At 35.5% G+C, this 16,965-nt stretch overlaps 1 protein-coding gene across 1 annotated transcript in view; it reads left to right on the top strand.

Annotated features, from left to right (window-relative positions):
- LOC123539393 (neurobeachin-like protein 1) overlaps positions 1-16,965 on the top strand; it is a 104,847-nt gene that overhangs the window by 9,884 nt on the left and 77,998 nt on the right. Inside the window, exons 2-7 of the mRNA XM_053530566.1 lie at positions 7,203-7,294; positions 9,155-9,304; positions 10,094-10,175; positions 11,209-11,324; positions 14,882-14,955; positions 16,161-16,243. Of these exons, the coding sequence (XP_053386541.1) occupies positions 7,203-7,294; positions 9,155-9,304; positions 10,094-10,175; positions 11,209-11,324; positions 14,882-14,955; positions 16,161-16,243 (597 nt within the window). The remainder of the gene's footprint in view (positions 1-7,202; positions 7,295-9,154; positions 9,305-10,093; positions 10,176-11,208; positions 11,325-14,881; positions 14,956-16,160; positions 16,244-16,965) is intronic.

Below are 16,965 nucleotides of genomic sequence, written 5' to 3'. Positions count from 1 at the left end.
AAGAAAAACCTTGTTTATGCAATAGGGGCTGCATTTTACACTGGATTCTCATAAAATTTAGTCAGAATGATTGCCTTGACAAAATCTAGGTCAAATTAGAATATGGGTCATCTGTGGTCAAAAACTAGGTCACTAGGTCAAATCAAAGAAAAACCTTTGTATATGCAATAGAGACTGTATTTTTTAATTGATCTTCATGAAATTTGGTCAGAATGCTAGCCTTGGTGAAATAAAGGTCAAGTTTGAATATGGGTCATCTGGGGTCAAAAACTAGGTCGCTAGGATATATCAAAGAAAAACGTTTTGAATGCGATAGAGGCTGTATTTTTCAATCGAGGTTGCGAAATTTAGTCAGAATGATTGCCTTGATCAAATCTAGGTCAAATTCGAATGTAGGTCATCTTAGCTCAAAAACTAGGTCACTAGGTCAAATTGAAGAAAATGCTTGTTTACACTTAAGAGACCATATTTTTGATCCAATCTTAATGAAAATTGGTCAGAATATTTGTTTCCATGAAATCACTATGTCAAACATGTTTACACTGTTATGGTATGTTTATCAGGTGAGCGACCTAGGGCCATCTTGGCCCTCTTGTTTCTTTTGTCTGAATATTATCTGTGGTAATATTTTGACCCCATTCTTCAATCAATTCTTCGAAAAGTCTAGCGCGCTGTCATCCAACAGCTCTTGTTTTAAAACTCTTTTTTCATTTGATACTTTAACCATCCAATTTGCTCTTGAACATGTTCATCCTAATATCACATTGAATCAAAAATCTTCTCATAAAAATGTTCTAGTCATTTTTCAAGAACAATTTCAAAGCAAAAGTAATTGCTCAATGTATGAAATTATCCCTTTAATAGTTTGCAATTTTTGAATTATCTCCCTTTAATAGGCATTTTTCACTATGTAGATGGTTTTAAAACATTAATATTTAGCTCTTTATTTTTGACCTTTGTACCACCTAAAGGTATTATTAGCACTTTGTTTTGAAGCTCTTGGGTGGGGCTTTTAAAAATTTATCCCCATGTACAGTCAGGGGTGTAACTGTTTTAAGTTATGTAACCTATTTCAGTTATTTTTTTGAGCATTTTATAACCTCTATTAGTTATAAAATATAAGTTAACTCAGGTAAGTTATTCAAAAAAAGTCTTTTTGCTGTTCTCACAAGGTGACCTATACAGTGAAATAAGTAGCAATCTGTGGTTAATCAAATTCTCTTTTAGTCTGATCATGACCTGATAAGCATAATGGGATGGTAAGAGTTTTATAGCTTTAAACCTTTTGCGTAAAACCTTATCAGCCTTGTAAAACCTTATCAGCCTTGCGTAAAAAAAATTACTTCATAGCTGGAAAGATAAGAGTTCAAGGATTCAGGAAATAATTGAATTAGTCACATTCAAAATGAGGAATTGGCACAGGAGGGCTTTGTAATATTTTATGATAACTGAAACAAGTTATGAAAATATAAGCAATAACTCAAATGGGTTATAAACTGTGATAACTTGTAACAGTTACACCCCTGACTGATGTATCAATGTGTTACATTTGGCACGTGAAAGAACCAAACAAACTGCTTTAGTTCATTTGTATCTCAAAGATTCTTCACTGAAATTTTACGAACGCGACTGAAATGTTACGAACGCTTAGATTTATTTAACACATTTCACAATCGCACATTTTTAATTCTTTGCGAGCGCTTCAACTTATCATTATTTCCAGATTATTTTCCTCCTCCTGATCGACCATTACTTCTGCGGCTTGTTATCAAAAATTACTTGTAAATACATCTCTACTGGGGAATCGGCTTGTTATTAAAAATTACTTGTAAATTTATCTCACATATGTAAATTTATCTCGCTCGATGTTAAAAATAACTTTTAAATTCATCTCGCGTTTTAAGCATCAAGAAAATGGGCAGAGCTTTAGACAAAGGACAAAATGCATCAAGAAAATGGGCTGAGCTTTAGACGAAGCGCGCAGCTAATATTTCGTTTCATTTGCTTTCGTAGAAGAAGACGGTGCGAAGTTTGGCGAATCAGATTGACTGATAATCGTTCTTGCGTGAAGGAACAATCTAGCAACTCTTGGCAAAATTTTAGATTATGCCCTGCAGTGTAATTCGATATTGACACATTGGCGTATTGTCTTTGTGTATTACTAAATATCGGATTATCTGTCGATAGAAGCTTTCTTCAAAGTGTTTCAGTTCATACTCAGTATTTTTCGTCCCAGGCTAATTCGTAACCACAAACAATTTTCGTTTCAAAAATCGATAAAAAGTGTTAAGAGTCGGCAGTAAAAAATTAGGGTCGGTCGGGTTACCTGAACCACACATATTTTTTATTTTGGCCTTAGAAAAACATCACTTTTTACAAAATAACATGGACGTTCGACGATTATTGTTTTTATCATTTCTGAAAATAGAATATCAATGGATTTGTATACACACACAATCTCATTCATTTTATCAATTGAAAAATCAGATACATTAAGTATTGCTATCTTAAGTAAATAACAGTTAAAACTACATAGAATCATCACTTATTCAGTAAGAAATCAATTACCGGACGGCTAGAAAATCACCTGAGGTCAAGGTCACACTTAGAGGTCAAATGTCAGATACAAGAATGACAGCAAGCTCTCGATGGGAGTATTTTGTGACTATGGCACGTACCCTTGTTTAAATAAATGTATGAATAAATAGAAAGCAACTGCAATATCTCAGAATGGCATCTTTCAAAATGACATCAACTTCTCAATTCAAATGGGTAAATGTCAGTTTTGTTGTTCAGAGTTTGATCTCGGTTAAAGATAATAGTCGATCTTCCATTAGTATCATAATATTTATGATGTTTAGCTTAACTATATTAAGTATGGAGAGCTATTCTACTTGGCGTTGGCGTCTTTCCGCGTCCCTACCTTGGTTAAAGTGTTTATGCACTTTCTCTTTTTTATATCTTTGTTATTACTTGATGGATTTGCTTAAGATCTGCACTGTTTGCTATTTAGTCAGTATCCTTTAGGTAATCAACCCCTTTTAACAGTAAATGGTACTGTCCAAACTGAAAGATGGACTAGTTCATTATAGAAATTTAACAGGGTTAAACAGAGTTATAAATGGCTGTTTTAATTAATAAAGCATCTTCCTGAGCTGGTCTATGAGTACCAGTCGTTTTGAACACCTCATAAATTCCTTTACCTACAGGACTGAGGAGTAGAAACGTTCCTCCAAAACATAAAAAATTATAGAAGAATAGGAAGAGATTCCAAAACATTAGTGTACATTCCAGGAATGTAATGTTTATTTGTTAGAAATGCTAGGCTGCAGACAGATATAAACATGTTTTTAATTGCAGATTCTTGTGAAACATATGTTTCCATAGATCATGTAGGTGCAGCAGTTGAGTGAGTGTTACCTGCAGGTTTACTTAAGGCAATCAAGGAAATTGTCTGAAGTTGTGTTTACAGAATCGGTCGGCACCAAGAAAGTCCGTTTCAGTTGACCCATTAACATAGTTTTTTACATAAATGTTACTAGCATGATTGATAAGTTGAATATTTGGATTTAAATGCCCCACCACGTTCTACAAACTTTCTCTACTGTCAGTTTAAAAATTGTTAGAAAAAGTTATATGCATTCAGTTTGGACAAAAAAGAGTAAAAATGTTGTTTCTTTGTCTGATACAAATAGTTACATAAACCAAATTGTGAGGAAGAATTTAAGCAAGAAGTGATCAGTGCATTTTTTGTATTCTCAAATTATCAGTATCTCATAAAATCTTTAACTTGTTGATGCCGAAAAGGAAGAAAACAGCAGTTTTTTGGGCAGTTTCAGTGCAATAAGTGTAATTTAATGCTGTTAAAAGGCTATAATATTATGTAAAATAGTTCTGTTTTTGAATTTATTGTAAGCTGTTATTTTGCAAGTTTTATTCAGTTTTTACTGTTGTTGTGTAAATTCAGATTTTTAAAGGTTGATTATCTTGAGTTAGATTCTGAGACTGTTAAGATTTGACACAGATTTTTTGTGCAAGACTTGACACAAACATTTTGTGTAGAGATTTGACACAATGAGATTTGACACAAATGTCTGTGTAGAGACTTGACACAAATGTGCTGTGTAGAGAATGACACAATGAGATTTGACACAAATGTGTTCTGTATGGAGACTTGACATAAATGTTTTGTATGGAGACTTAATTAACAAAAATGTGTTATGTGGAGACATAACACAAATGTTTTGTGTTGAGATTTGATACATTTGTTCTGTGAAATTTGAGACAAATATCTTCCTTTAAGATTTGACAGTGAAATTGTTTCTGTGAAGGTTGACCCACATGTACTGTGTGAAGTTCTGACATTAATAATTTTTTGTGGAAATTTAACACAAATGTTTTCCATGAAAATTTTATAGAAAAGTTGATCTGACATGAAGACATAAAGATTTGAAGTGCATAATATTCTGTATAATGAGGATTTATGTGAAATGAACTGCTTGAATTTTCATTCTTCACCAAGAGGTGCTGAACTGTATACACAGGATTCTATACATCAAATTATGAAGTTTATGATTTAACGTCTCCCTCTCACCACCCACCATGACCTCCACTCAAACAGAGCTATATGATATATAGCATTAGGAGGAGAAATGTACATCCAGATGACTTCATTGCACCAAAGTGTATATAAAAATGTTGCTTCATCATCATGTGCAGGATTTCCTGAGATCTCTGTCTAATTTCTGCCAGTTAATATAGAGATGCAGTCCGGATAGATTGATTTATGTGTAACTATTCTGGCAATGTTGTTGATAAGATGTAGACAAATGGTCAATTAGAAGATAAAGAAATAGATAGAAATGATTCTTTAGGATGCTAATAGAGTCTAGAGATAATACTGTGAGAACTGATCTTTTTGCTTGAGATGTTCAAAATGTTCATTTTTTGGGGCACAAATTTATGATCGTGTCAGTATGGTTGCTTCCATGGCCAAGTAGCTAAGGTTGCTGATAGTCACCCCACTATCACTGATAGTGGGAAAGTTTTCTGTGAAATTTGAAAGAAGACAGTGTCCTGCAACCATGACTCTTAAGAGTTCTACTGTAATATTCGGGCGGGGGGTCTAGCTAGGTTTAATTTTTTGGGAGAAGTCACTTCTCCCTCAAGCTGATTTAGGGAGAAGTGTATGGGGAGACTTCAAGGAGAAGTGGGAAGACTTTTCCTGTACTGCTATGCTGTTCAGTGGTTTGAAAGGTAGCTGTATTAAATTATATGTTTCTAGATAAAAATCATTGATGTGACCATTCATTTTCTTAGTTTGATCATTTCCCAGTTTGATCATTTCCCATACAGTGGTTATTGTTTCATTACAAAATTCTGAAAAAAGTCGTTTTCAGAATTCAAGCCGATGCTGTAAATGTAATCCACCAAATTTTGGTTATATCTTGTATGATGTGTTGGTTATTAACACTGAGTCACCACCTCGGTGAATGTCAGTATCTCACTTGAAAGTCGAATAAAACTGAAAGTAAACTGTGTAAACTTTAAATACATATTCAAATCAATTCATCGATGGAAGTCAATTTAACGTAGTTAATACATTACATGTCGTGTACAATAACCCAATCAATCGCATGGTTAATCAGCAGTATCTTTATAAAACATTGATTTTTTTTTGCACTCGAACATGTTGACAATTAATCGCGAAGTGTCAAAGACGTAACTGCGGCACTAATTGGCTGAACACAATCGACCCTGGTGTATCGGATAATTTGATTCGCTGTCACACTTCTCGTGAAAATCTCGCAAGTACCTGAAGTAGGCGGAGCTTAAATTATGCTATCAGCATGTGTTTGTGTATTCAACACTAGTTATGACACCGTGCAAATTGTCAACAGTCCTGGTCGCAGTAATTAGCGAGTGCGGAAATCAAAGAAAATCGGACAACTTGCATTTCGCTTTGAGGTTAGATTTGAGCGAAGTTTGAAGTTCCAAAGAGCCTATCTCGCTCAAGTTGCCCACTCGCGAGAGCCCTGATATTTGTATGTTTTTAATTCAACTATATGAAAAAAAATCAATTTATGAAAAAAGATTATTTTCCAGAGGTTTGCCCTTATTATCTGGTAAAATTGTATTTAATAATCAGAAATATTTTGCAGGTTGAGGAAAATACACTGCTAAAATTAACAGCTGTAATAGTTATGTGTTATACATGCATATTTTAAATCTTTTCTTATTAGCTCATCTGATTTTTGGGAAAAAAAATGATGAGTTATTGTCATCACTTGATCGGCATTGGCGTTGCCTGGTTAAGTTTTATGTTTAGGTCAACTTTAAAATCTCCTTAACTATCAAAGGTGTTGCTTTGAAACTTGTAACACTTGTTCACCATCAATAGCTGACCCTGTACAGCAAGAAACATAACTCCATCCTGCCTTTTGCAAGAATTATGGCCCCTTTTGGACTTAGAAAAAAAATTCTTGGTTAAGTTTTATGTTTAGGTCAGCTTTTCTCCTAATCTATCAAAGCTATTGCTTTGAAACTTTGCAGCACTTGTTCACCATCATAAGCTGACCCTGTAAAGCAAGAAACATAACTCCATCCTGCTTTTAGCTAGAATTATGGCCCCTTTTGGACTTAGAAAATCAGATTTCTTGGTTAAGTTTTGTGTTTAGGTCAGCTTTTCTCATAAACTATCAAATCTATTGCTTTAAAACTTGCAACAGTTGTTCACCATCATAAGCTGACCCTGTACAGGAATAAACATAACCCCAGCCTGCTTCTTGTAAGAATTATGGCCCCTTTTGGACTTAGAAAATATCAGATTTATTGGTTAAGTTTTATGTTTAGGTAAATTTTTCTCCTAAACTGTCAAAGCTATTGCTTTGAAACTTGTAACAGTTGTTCACCATCATAAGCTGACTCTGTACAGTAAGATACATAACTCAATCCTTCTTTTTGCAAGAATTATGGCCCTTTTTGGACCTAGAAAATCATGGGTAGCCTACAATATTCAGAGACAAAAAAATCAGATGAGCGTCTGCACCCGCAAGGTGGTGCTCTTGTTTCTTTCAGAGGTTGATAGTATTTTCATTGGGAAAGTACAGCTTTCTTTGTTATTGCTGTTTTATATGACGGAAATGAAAATGCCCACACCATCTGCGTATGGATTTTAAAGTAGCGGTTGCCTCTATTTTCAGACTGATCCAAAAGCGTTACTCGACTATATTGAACTGTTTATAGAGACCTACCAGGATCTGATAGACTACAATCTGAATCATCTAACTGATGGGTAAGTTAATTAGTTCTTTGTTTAATAAATTTATCTTTTCCCAGGTAAGACAGTTGCAGGGATAATCAGGTAGCTACAGTCACACCTATACTATATACCACCTTTGAACAAGAATCACCTTGCACCAAAGACCACTAATTTCATTACCAATTTTAACATCGGCAGTGCATGTTAACCTGTGAATAAAGATTTGAAGATTACTCACACCTGTGATTAAGACTGCCTGTGAGTAGAGGCCACCAGGCTTGTACATAAACTAGTTTATAATTCATTTATCTGCAGTGTACTTTTACCTGTGAAACAAGATAACTTGTAGGGGGTCTGTGTGGCCAAGTGGTTTAGAGGTCGCTGACTTCAAATCATTTGCCCTCTTATCGATGTTGGTTCAAGCCTCACTCGGGGCGTTGAATTCTTCATGTGAGGAAGCCATCCAGCTGGCTTACAGAAGGTGGGTGGTTCTACCAAGGTACCCACTCGTAATGAAATAATGCACGGAGGGGCACTTGGGTCTAACATTCCTCCGTCAAAGCTGGAAAGTCACCATATTTACCTATAATTGTGTCAGTGCAACATAAAACCCAACAAAATAAATAAGTACATGTAACAAGGTAACTTGCAAATAAAAACCACTTTCTGTCTCTCTTTAGAATGGTCTTTATACACAGCTTCGACTGTATTGAAAATAGCATTTCAAGGAAAATCAATACATGTAGTGGCTTTTATACCTGAGAAAATGGGATGGTGAAATGTAAGAAATGTTATTACTAAATTTCAAAGTATGAGATGGGAGAATGACTTAAAATGAGAAACAGAAATTTATATGAAGTGTTATTGTTCCAAAGTTTTATGGTGGAGGAGTGATTACCTTATGCTGAGCTTGCAGAAGTTAAAAAAAATACAAATTGAGGAAGGAATTGTTGACAAACATGGTTTAAAAAAATACAAATTGAGGAAGGAATTGTTGACAAACATGGTAGAAAATGAGGAATTAAAAAAATATTTGGCTGAAAAAACCTGTTGATGACTGAGAGCTGCATTTTCAGAGATGTGATCAGAAACAGTAGTAATGTAGTCTCAGGAAAAGGTAATTTAAGTCCAGCTCTTGAAATTTGCTAACTTCAAGGGTCTTACAGGAGCCTACGGCCCAATGGACCCTTTGCCAAAGCATAGCCCTTGACCCGTGGGGCCCTGGCCCCAAGCACAGTTTTTTAGGTTTTTAAATTTCACAACTTTTACCGATGCTTACAGCAAATTTGTCATTCACTCCTTTAAGCAAAGGGCCATACAAGCCTTGTGGTCCTTAAATAAATAATGATGCCAAGTGAAATTGAAATGTGGTGCCATAAGGTTATTATAAGTAAGTTAGGGCTATGGATGCCCCTGTTCCATCTTCAGTTTTTGTTACTAAACTTGTGAGGCTTGAGATTGGCAGGACTTTAAAGTGGCAGGCCTTTGGACAATGTGGCTTTCAGACATCAAGGCTTTCAAGTTACTTGGCTATAATATACAGTCATTGAATGGCAATATCATACCTTTAGTTGTTATTAGCATGACTACACTTACATCTATATAAGCCCAAGGGCATAGCCCCAGTACCAGTATAGGTTTAGGAGTGCTAGTAACCACATAAGGCATGTCATATTGCCATTTAAAGAGTTGTTTATTATATGCTAAAACATAGAATTATATGTAACTTTAAATAGATCATATAAAATATTGACATAAACAAACTTTTTAATGCTGATGTGACACAGAAAAATGACATAAAAATGATGTTACATAAAAACAGTGGTCCAATAACCAGCTATTGTGCATTTATCTTTCAGTTTCTCACGTGTTTCAGCCTTTCTTTATTTACAGGTTTTCAGAAGAAGGTCCACATCTGACCAAACTGCCTGATGGGATACTACAGGTGCTTGGTAACCAGTTGAACCAGTGTTGCTATGGTGATGACACAGAAACTATCAAAGCAGCCACAGATATTGTCAAATGTTTAATTGTACTGTGCAGGTATTAAAATGTCTAAATTGGTTTTTTTTTCTGTGACTACAGAAGATAATCAAAATTTTCTTTAACCCTTAGCCTGCTAAATTTCTAAAATGGACTGGTCCATCATTCAATTTGGGCAATACCATTTATTATTGGAAGGGGTGTTCACTGAAAATTTACTGACTGAATAGCGAACAGTGCAGACCATGATCGGCTTCCACCTGATCTCGCAAAGGCCAAATTACTTGCCGCCGGCATGCTAAAGGTTAATTGATCAATACAAGAAAATTTAGTGATGCAAAGCACTGGTCCCGATAGTTTAGTGGTAACACGCTTGACTGTCAATCCAGATGTCTGGGTTCCCAGTCTGGGCACTGGAAATTTCTGAGATGCTGTTGAGTGTCTGCTACCTAACTAAAAGGCCAGAACAGATTCTTGCCAGGAAAGATGGATTTATGTGTATCGGCCCTACACACTAAGCATGCTGAAGAACAGGCTATCTATTCCCAAAGAGCTAGGCTAACTTACCTGGACATGTCTATATCTAAAAGATTTTTCTCTCTCTCTGTTTTTTGGGGCTTTCTCTCACAGTGCCTCTGGTCAGATAACTCTGTATCTACTGGTAGAGGTGCCCTGTGTGGCTGCCCTTCTATGTAAAGCACCTTTGAACATGTTTGTCATGAAAAGGGTGCTATTTAAATCAGGTATAATATGATCTATTATATTATTTTCCTATAAATCATAATAATAATGATTTTATTGACAGATGAGTTCTATAACATAGTTACTGTATTTCTTTGCTTATTATAGGAATTATGACAATGTCCAGTTGGTGGCTTCATGCGAGTTCACAAGTTATGTTGTAAACATTGCTACAACTGTTGTTAATAAGGTGAGATATATAGATTGTAAGAAGTAATAGAGAATGTTTAGATTTATAGAACTTAAAAATACTGAAATCTTTAAAGGAATATCAAAAGGTCTTGTTTAGCTTAACTGAAGAATAGGTAGAGCTATCACACTTTATCCATTCATTGATGTTGATGTCCGGATCCACACAGACTTATGTGTAAAGTCATGATTTGGTTAAGTTTTTGTATGTAAGCTAGTATCTCAGTAACCAATTGTAGCAGTGGATTGAAACTTCACACATCTATTCACTGTGACAATCTGACATGAAGTGCTTAGGTTCCATAACTTTATTTTGCTTCACACAAAGTTATGCCCCTTTTACAGCTTTTGGTATTCATTAATTTAACTTTCCTATTAACAAGGCTATTGAATAGTGTAGGGTTGTGGTTTTCCAACAGCTTTCGTTTCATCTGACATAGATCTAAATGTATCCCCTTTAAAACATACAATTCTTCACCATTAGACTGCTGGTATTTTATAGATATTACGAATTAAGTACAGTCGACATTGTATTAAGAGACCACCCAAGGGACTGCTAAGAAGTGGTCTCTTAATGGAATAGTCTCTTAATGAATTTCAGTCAGATGAAAAGGAAAGTTATTTTTAACTGTTAATGTAACTGTATTTATTATGAACAGACATGTATGGGTTCAAAATCCACAAACCATGAAAATTATGGCTAGATTGTTTGTCAGTTTGACTCATACAAAGGTTAATTGCATTCAGTCACGTGCAAAACGTACTCGCTAATTACACAGATGAAGAAATGCCCGGGTAGAATTTTGGTACCCAGTCGCTTAATAGATACTTTTGTAGAATATTTTACCTGTCGGGACTACATTAATGTGGTCGCTAGTCGTTTAATAAAAAAGTTGTTTAATGGAATGAATTTATATACTGAAAACGTTCGGGAGGGATTTTGACTGGTCGTTTAATACAAAAATCGCTTAATAGAGGTGGTCGCAAGTACGATGTCGACTGTATTCAGCTTTCATCATTTGTCTATATTGCAGATCAAAGGAAATCTTGGAGAAGATTTACAGCAACATATCATCTTTGTGAAGTTGACGCTTCATTTCTTTGAATGTTTATATGATCCATATTTTATATGGCGGAAAAGATTGTTAGGGTAAGCTGTAGGTGTTTAATGAAAGTTTTCCATCTGTAGCCTGCTTTGCCTGTAAAAACATGAACCTTTACCTTGCTTATTTTATAAAATGGACTGGTTCATCATTCAGTTTGGGCAGTACCACTTATTATTCATCCCCGCCACGAGTGGTGGGGGTTATAGGAATGGTCTCCATCCATTCTTCCGTCTGTCTGTAACACTTCGTGTCTGCTCTGTATCTTCTAAACCCCGCGAAGGAATTTTATAAAACGTGGGTCAAATGATCACCTCATCAAGACGATGTGCAGAACCCATGAGTCAGCCATGTCGGCTCAAGGTCAAGTTCACAACTTGGGGTTAAAGGTTTGAGCCTTCCATTTTGTGTTCACTCTGTATCTCCTAAACCCCTTGAAGGATTTTCATCAAACTTGGGTCAAATGATCACCTCATCAAGGCAATGTGCAGAACTCATGAGTCAGCCATGTTGGCTCAAGGTCAAGGTCACAACTCGGGATCAAAGGTTTGAGCCTTCCATTGTGTGTCCGCTCTGTATCTCCTAATCCCCTTGAAGGATTCATATGAAACTTGGGTCAAATGATCACCTCATCAAGGCAATGTGCAGAACGCATAAATCAGTCATGTTGGCTTAAGGTCAAGGTCATATCTCGAGGTCAAAGGTTTTAGCCTTCCATTTCATGTCTGCTCTATATCTCCTAAATCTCTTGAAGGAATTTTATAAAACTTATGTCAAATGATCACCTCATCAAGACGATGTGCAGAACTTATGAGTCAGCCATGCCGGCTCAAGGTGAAGGTCACAACTTGGGGTCAAAGGTTTGAGCCTTCCATTTTGTGTTCACTCTGTATCTCCTAAACCCCTTGAAGGATTTTCATGAAAATTGGGTCAAATGATCACCTCATCAAGAGGATTTGCAGAATTCATGAGTCAGCCATGTCAGTTCAAGGTCAAGATCACAGTTCAAGGTCAAAGGTTTACCCTTTCACTATCCATAACAGTGGCGGTGGATTTAGCTGTCTTTCAGACTGCCTTGTTTGAAGGGGTGTTCACTGAAAATTTACTAACTGAATAGCAAACAGTGCAGACCATGATCAGACTGCAAGGATGCGCATGCTGATCTTAGTCTGCTCTGGTCGCAAGGCCAGAATCACTTGCCACCAGCAGGCTAAAGGTTAAATTGTACTGTCTTTACATTTCAATGTTGCAAATATTCAGTTAATTGAAATTAGAGAAGAGAAAAAAATGAATTTAGTATACTGTTACATCATTTAATTTGTTTGGGCATAAAACTTTGTGGTTTTGGCCAAGGTTACTGTTTCCTTTAAAGATGAATTATGTGGATTTCAAAATATTGCATAAACTTAACTGCACAATCCGTGACAGTAACAGATTAACTTCGTCATAGATATAAATAATTTCACCTTAATTGAAACTTAACCACACTATTAATGACAGTGATATCCTCATACATATAGATAATTGTACTGTATTGAAGTGAAACATACATGTACTTGAAATATGATAGTAAATGTAATTCTTTTTTAGCTCGACTATTCGAAGAATAGTCTAGCTATTCTACTCACCCTGGCGTCGGCGTCGGCGTCGGCGTCACACCTTGGTTAAGTTTTTGCATGCAAGTACATACAGCTATCATTTAAAGGCATATAGCTTTGAAACTTATTTATTCTTTTTCTAGGTCAATTACCAACCTCTCTGGGTCAAGTCCCATAACTCTGACATGTATTTTGAGCAAATTATGCCCCCTTTTGGACTTAGAAAATTTTGGTTAAAGTTTTACATGCAAGTTACTATCTCCAAAACTAATGCAGATATTGAATTGAAACTTCACATGTGTCTTCGGGGTTATAAAACTAGTTGATAGCACCAAGTCCCATAACTCTGACCTTCATTTTGGCCAAATTATGCCCCCTTTTGGACTTAGAAAATTCTGGTTAAAGTTTTGCGTGCAAGTACATACAGCTATTACTAAAAGGCATATAGATTTGAAACTTATTTTTTCTTTTTCTAGATCAATTACCTACCTCACTGGGTCAAGCCCCATAACTCTGACATGTATTTTGGCCAAATTATGCCCCCTTTTGGACTTAGAAAATTCTGGTTAAAGTTTTGCGTGCAAGTACATACAGCTATTACTAAAAGGCATATAGATTTGAAACTTATTTTTTCTTTTTCTAGATCAATTACCTACCTCACTGGGTCAAGTCCCTTAACTCTGACATGTATTTTGAGCAAATTATGCCCCCTTTTGGACTTAGAAAATTCTGGTTAAAGTTTTACATGCAAGTTACTATCTCCAAAACTAATGCAGATATTGAATTGAAACTTCACATGTGTCTTCGGGGTTATAAAACTAGTTGATAGCACCAAGTCCCATAACTCTGACCTTCATTTTGGCCAAATTATGCCCCCTTTTGGACTTAGAAAATTCTGGTTAAAGTTTTGCGTGCAAGTACATACAGCTATTACTAAAAGGCATATAGATTTGAAACTTATTTTTTCTTTTTCTAGATCAATTACCTACCTCACTGGGTCAAGCCCCATAACTCTGACATGTATTTTGGCCAAATTATGCCCCCTTTTGGACTTAGAAAATTCTGGTTAAAGTTTTGCGTGCAAGTACATACAGCTATTACTAAAAGGCATATAGATTTGAAACTTATTTTTTCTTTTTCTAGGTCAATTACCTACCTCACTGGGTCAAGTTCCATAACTCTGACACGTATTTTGGGCAAATTATACCCCCTTTTGGACTTAGAAAATTCTGGTTAAAGTTTTACATGCAAGTAACTATCTCCAAAACTACTACAGATATTAAATTGAAACTTCACATGTGTCTTCGGGGTTATAAAACTAGTTGATAGCACCAAGTCCCATAACTCTGACATGTATTTTGGGCAAATTATGCCCCCTTTTGGACTTAGAAAATCCTGGTTAAAGTTTTGCGTGCAAGTACATACGGCTATTACCAAAAGGCATATAGCTTTGAAACTTATTTATTCTTTTTCAAGGTCAATAACCAACCTCACTGGGTCAAGTTCCATAACTCTTAACATGTATTTTGAGCAAATTATGCCCCCTTTTGGACTTAGAAAATTCTGGTTAAAGTTTAACATGCAAGTTACTATCCCCAAAACTAATGCAGATATTGAATTGAAACTTAACATGTTTCTTCGGGGTTATAAAACTAGTTGATAACATCAAGTCCCATAACTCTGATATGTATTTTGGTCAAATTATGTCCCCTTTCGAACTTAAAACTCTTTTGATATTTAACATTTTGGGTAATAATTTCCTGCTTCTGTGACAATATTTCGAATAGTCGAGCTTGGCTGTCTTACGGACAGCTCTTGTTTAAAAAATGGTGATAAATCATGTTTCTGCGTATGAATATGTAATTTTACAAGTTCTTTTCTAGTATTAAATTTGCTTTTTCCCACTTATATTTTGCAAAGAATTCCCAATGATAATATTATTGTATATGAAAGATACAGGCATTTTAATGTTTATCTTAATGATTTATTTCGTTCCTGTGTTTTAGGTGGACAGTTGAGCAGTCACGCTTGAACTTCAAGCCAGCATTGTTGCACGTGGAAATAATACCATTCTTTCATGGTAAGATACAACAAAAATTTAGGATAAAAATAATAGGTGCTTCAGTATGGAGCCTGGTCTCAAAATGCAACCTTTTAATTGGTCAGTTTTAGGATTGTGCTGGGAATCAACCAATCATATACTGGAGTTTTTAAGCTTTGTCATTAAAACCAGCTTTATGACCTTTGACCCTGAAATGCCACAAGAAGGGCATGATATATTCAGTCATTTTGTCCTTGAATTGCCTTACACTTTAGAACACCGGGTATATGTCACATATTGCTGCAGTTACAAGTTTGACATAATTGATTGGTGTCTAGAAATTATCAGATACATGTATTTGTTAATGTCATACAAAATGGGTAATTTTCTGTTCTCTGAGACTTAGTAGGACTCCTGCTGTTAAATTAAGATGTTTTTAGATATGTAAAATTTAGTATTTGTGCCCTTTCATCTTGAAGGTGGTATTCACATGTGCAAAAAAAAAAAACAGCTACTGTAAAATCATTTAATTTCATGGGCATGAAATTCGTGGTTTTCTCCAAAACGGAAATTTCGTGGGATATGAATTCGTGGATTTCAACATTTGAACATAAAATGAATGGGAATTTTACTTGTTTGTTGGGATTAAATTACGTGGAATGACTCAACCATGAAATCCACGAAAATGAGTCACCCACGAATATTAATGATTTCACAGTATATAGTTTTATGGTTAAAGAGCAAAGAACTCCTAACATAAGATGAGTTATATGTAAGGCACCATGAAGCATTTCATTAAGGTGGAAGAATATTAAAATCTGACATTTGTGGTTCAAAATTTAAGAAAATGTCTGACCATTGATGCTGGCCTTTTAGTGTGTTTATGAGGTCATTAACATACTGCTGGATTATATATTGAGCAAGTGACATTTTAAACAGATTAATCTGTAACGGTTCTTGTAATCAAGATTTAGAACATGGTAATTTCTTTCAGTATTGTTGGAAAAGTAGTGAAAAATGATTTTATAGAATTGAAATAAATATCAAGAAATTCAATAAATCTACCATGTTACCTTGGACACAGAATGACTGCCAGTTTGTTCAGATGTTGAAATGTTCATTACTTGATCATACTTTGACTGATTTTGAATATTCTTTTACTTACTTCATTAAAGAAGTGCTAACAGATGGAATCGATATAAGATCCCTTAAAGGAATTATTTTTCTGTTGTTTGTTTTTTCAGACTGTTTTCAGAAGAGCTGGTTGCCATCAGATCTGAAAGTACACTTGATACATGTGTTTGGTGCAATAATATCTGGGTCACAGGTGAGATTGTTCATGATATTTTAACCTTTAGCCTGCAGGCTGATCATGGTCATTACTGTTCCCTATTCAGTCAGTAAATTTTCAGTGAACATCCCTTTGAATTATAAGTGGTGCTGCCCAAATTGAATGATGGACCAGCCCATTTTAGAAATTCAGCAGGAGAGACCTTTTAGTTCCTGGCAAATATGTTTTCAATATAACGACTAATTTAACTTAAGGGGAATGAAATTAATTTTGCAAATTTTGTTGGTGTTCCATGTTTTTGAAATATTTGTGTTAGAAAGAGAACCTAGGCATAAATAGAGGTATTTCCAGCCGTTTATGCCACTCTTGAAATCTTACTCCACACCCGGTTGTTGTGGAGATGTTTTTCTGATTTGGCAACATGTGGCTGACTCCCACATAAATTATTGTGATTTCCAAGAACTTGTAAGTTTCCAGTCATTTCTTTTTACAGTGCCAAGGTTTTTAGCTCGCCTTAGCCAAAGGCTCATGGTGAGCTTTTGTGACTGCTCAGTGTCCGTCGTCAGTCGTCGATCATGTGTCCGTCAACATTTTCTAAAAAAAATCTTCTTCTTGAAAACCACTGGGCAGAATTACACAAAACTTCACAGGAATGATCCTTGGGTGGGCCCCTTTCAAAATTGTTCAAAGAATTGATTTCCATGCAGATTATGCCCCTGTGGTGAAAAGAGGCCCTGCCCCAGGGGGCCCAAAGTTTC

The sequence above is a fragment of the Mercenaria mercenaria genome, chromosome 18 (assembly GCF_021730395.1).
Source record: "Mercenaria mercenaria strain notata chromosome 18, MADL_Memer_1, whole genome shotgun sequence".
NCBI lineage: Eukaryota > Metazoa > Mollusca > Bivalvia > Venerida > Veneridae > Mercenaria > Mercenaria mercenaria.
Note: the sequence above shows the minus strand (reverse complement) of the source record. Positions and strands in the feature narration are given on the sequence as shown.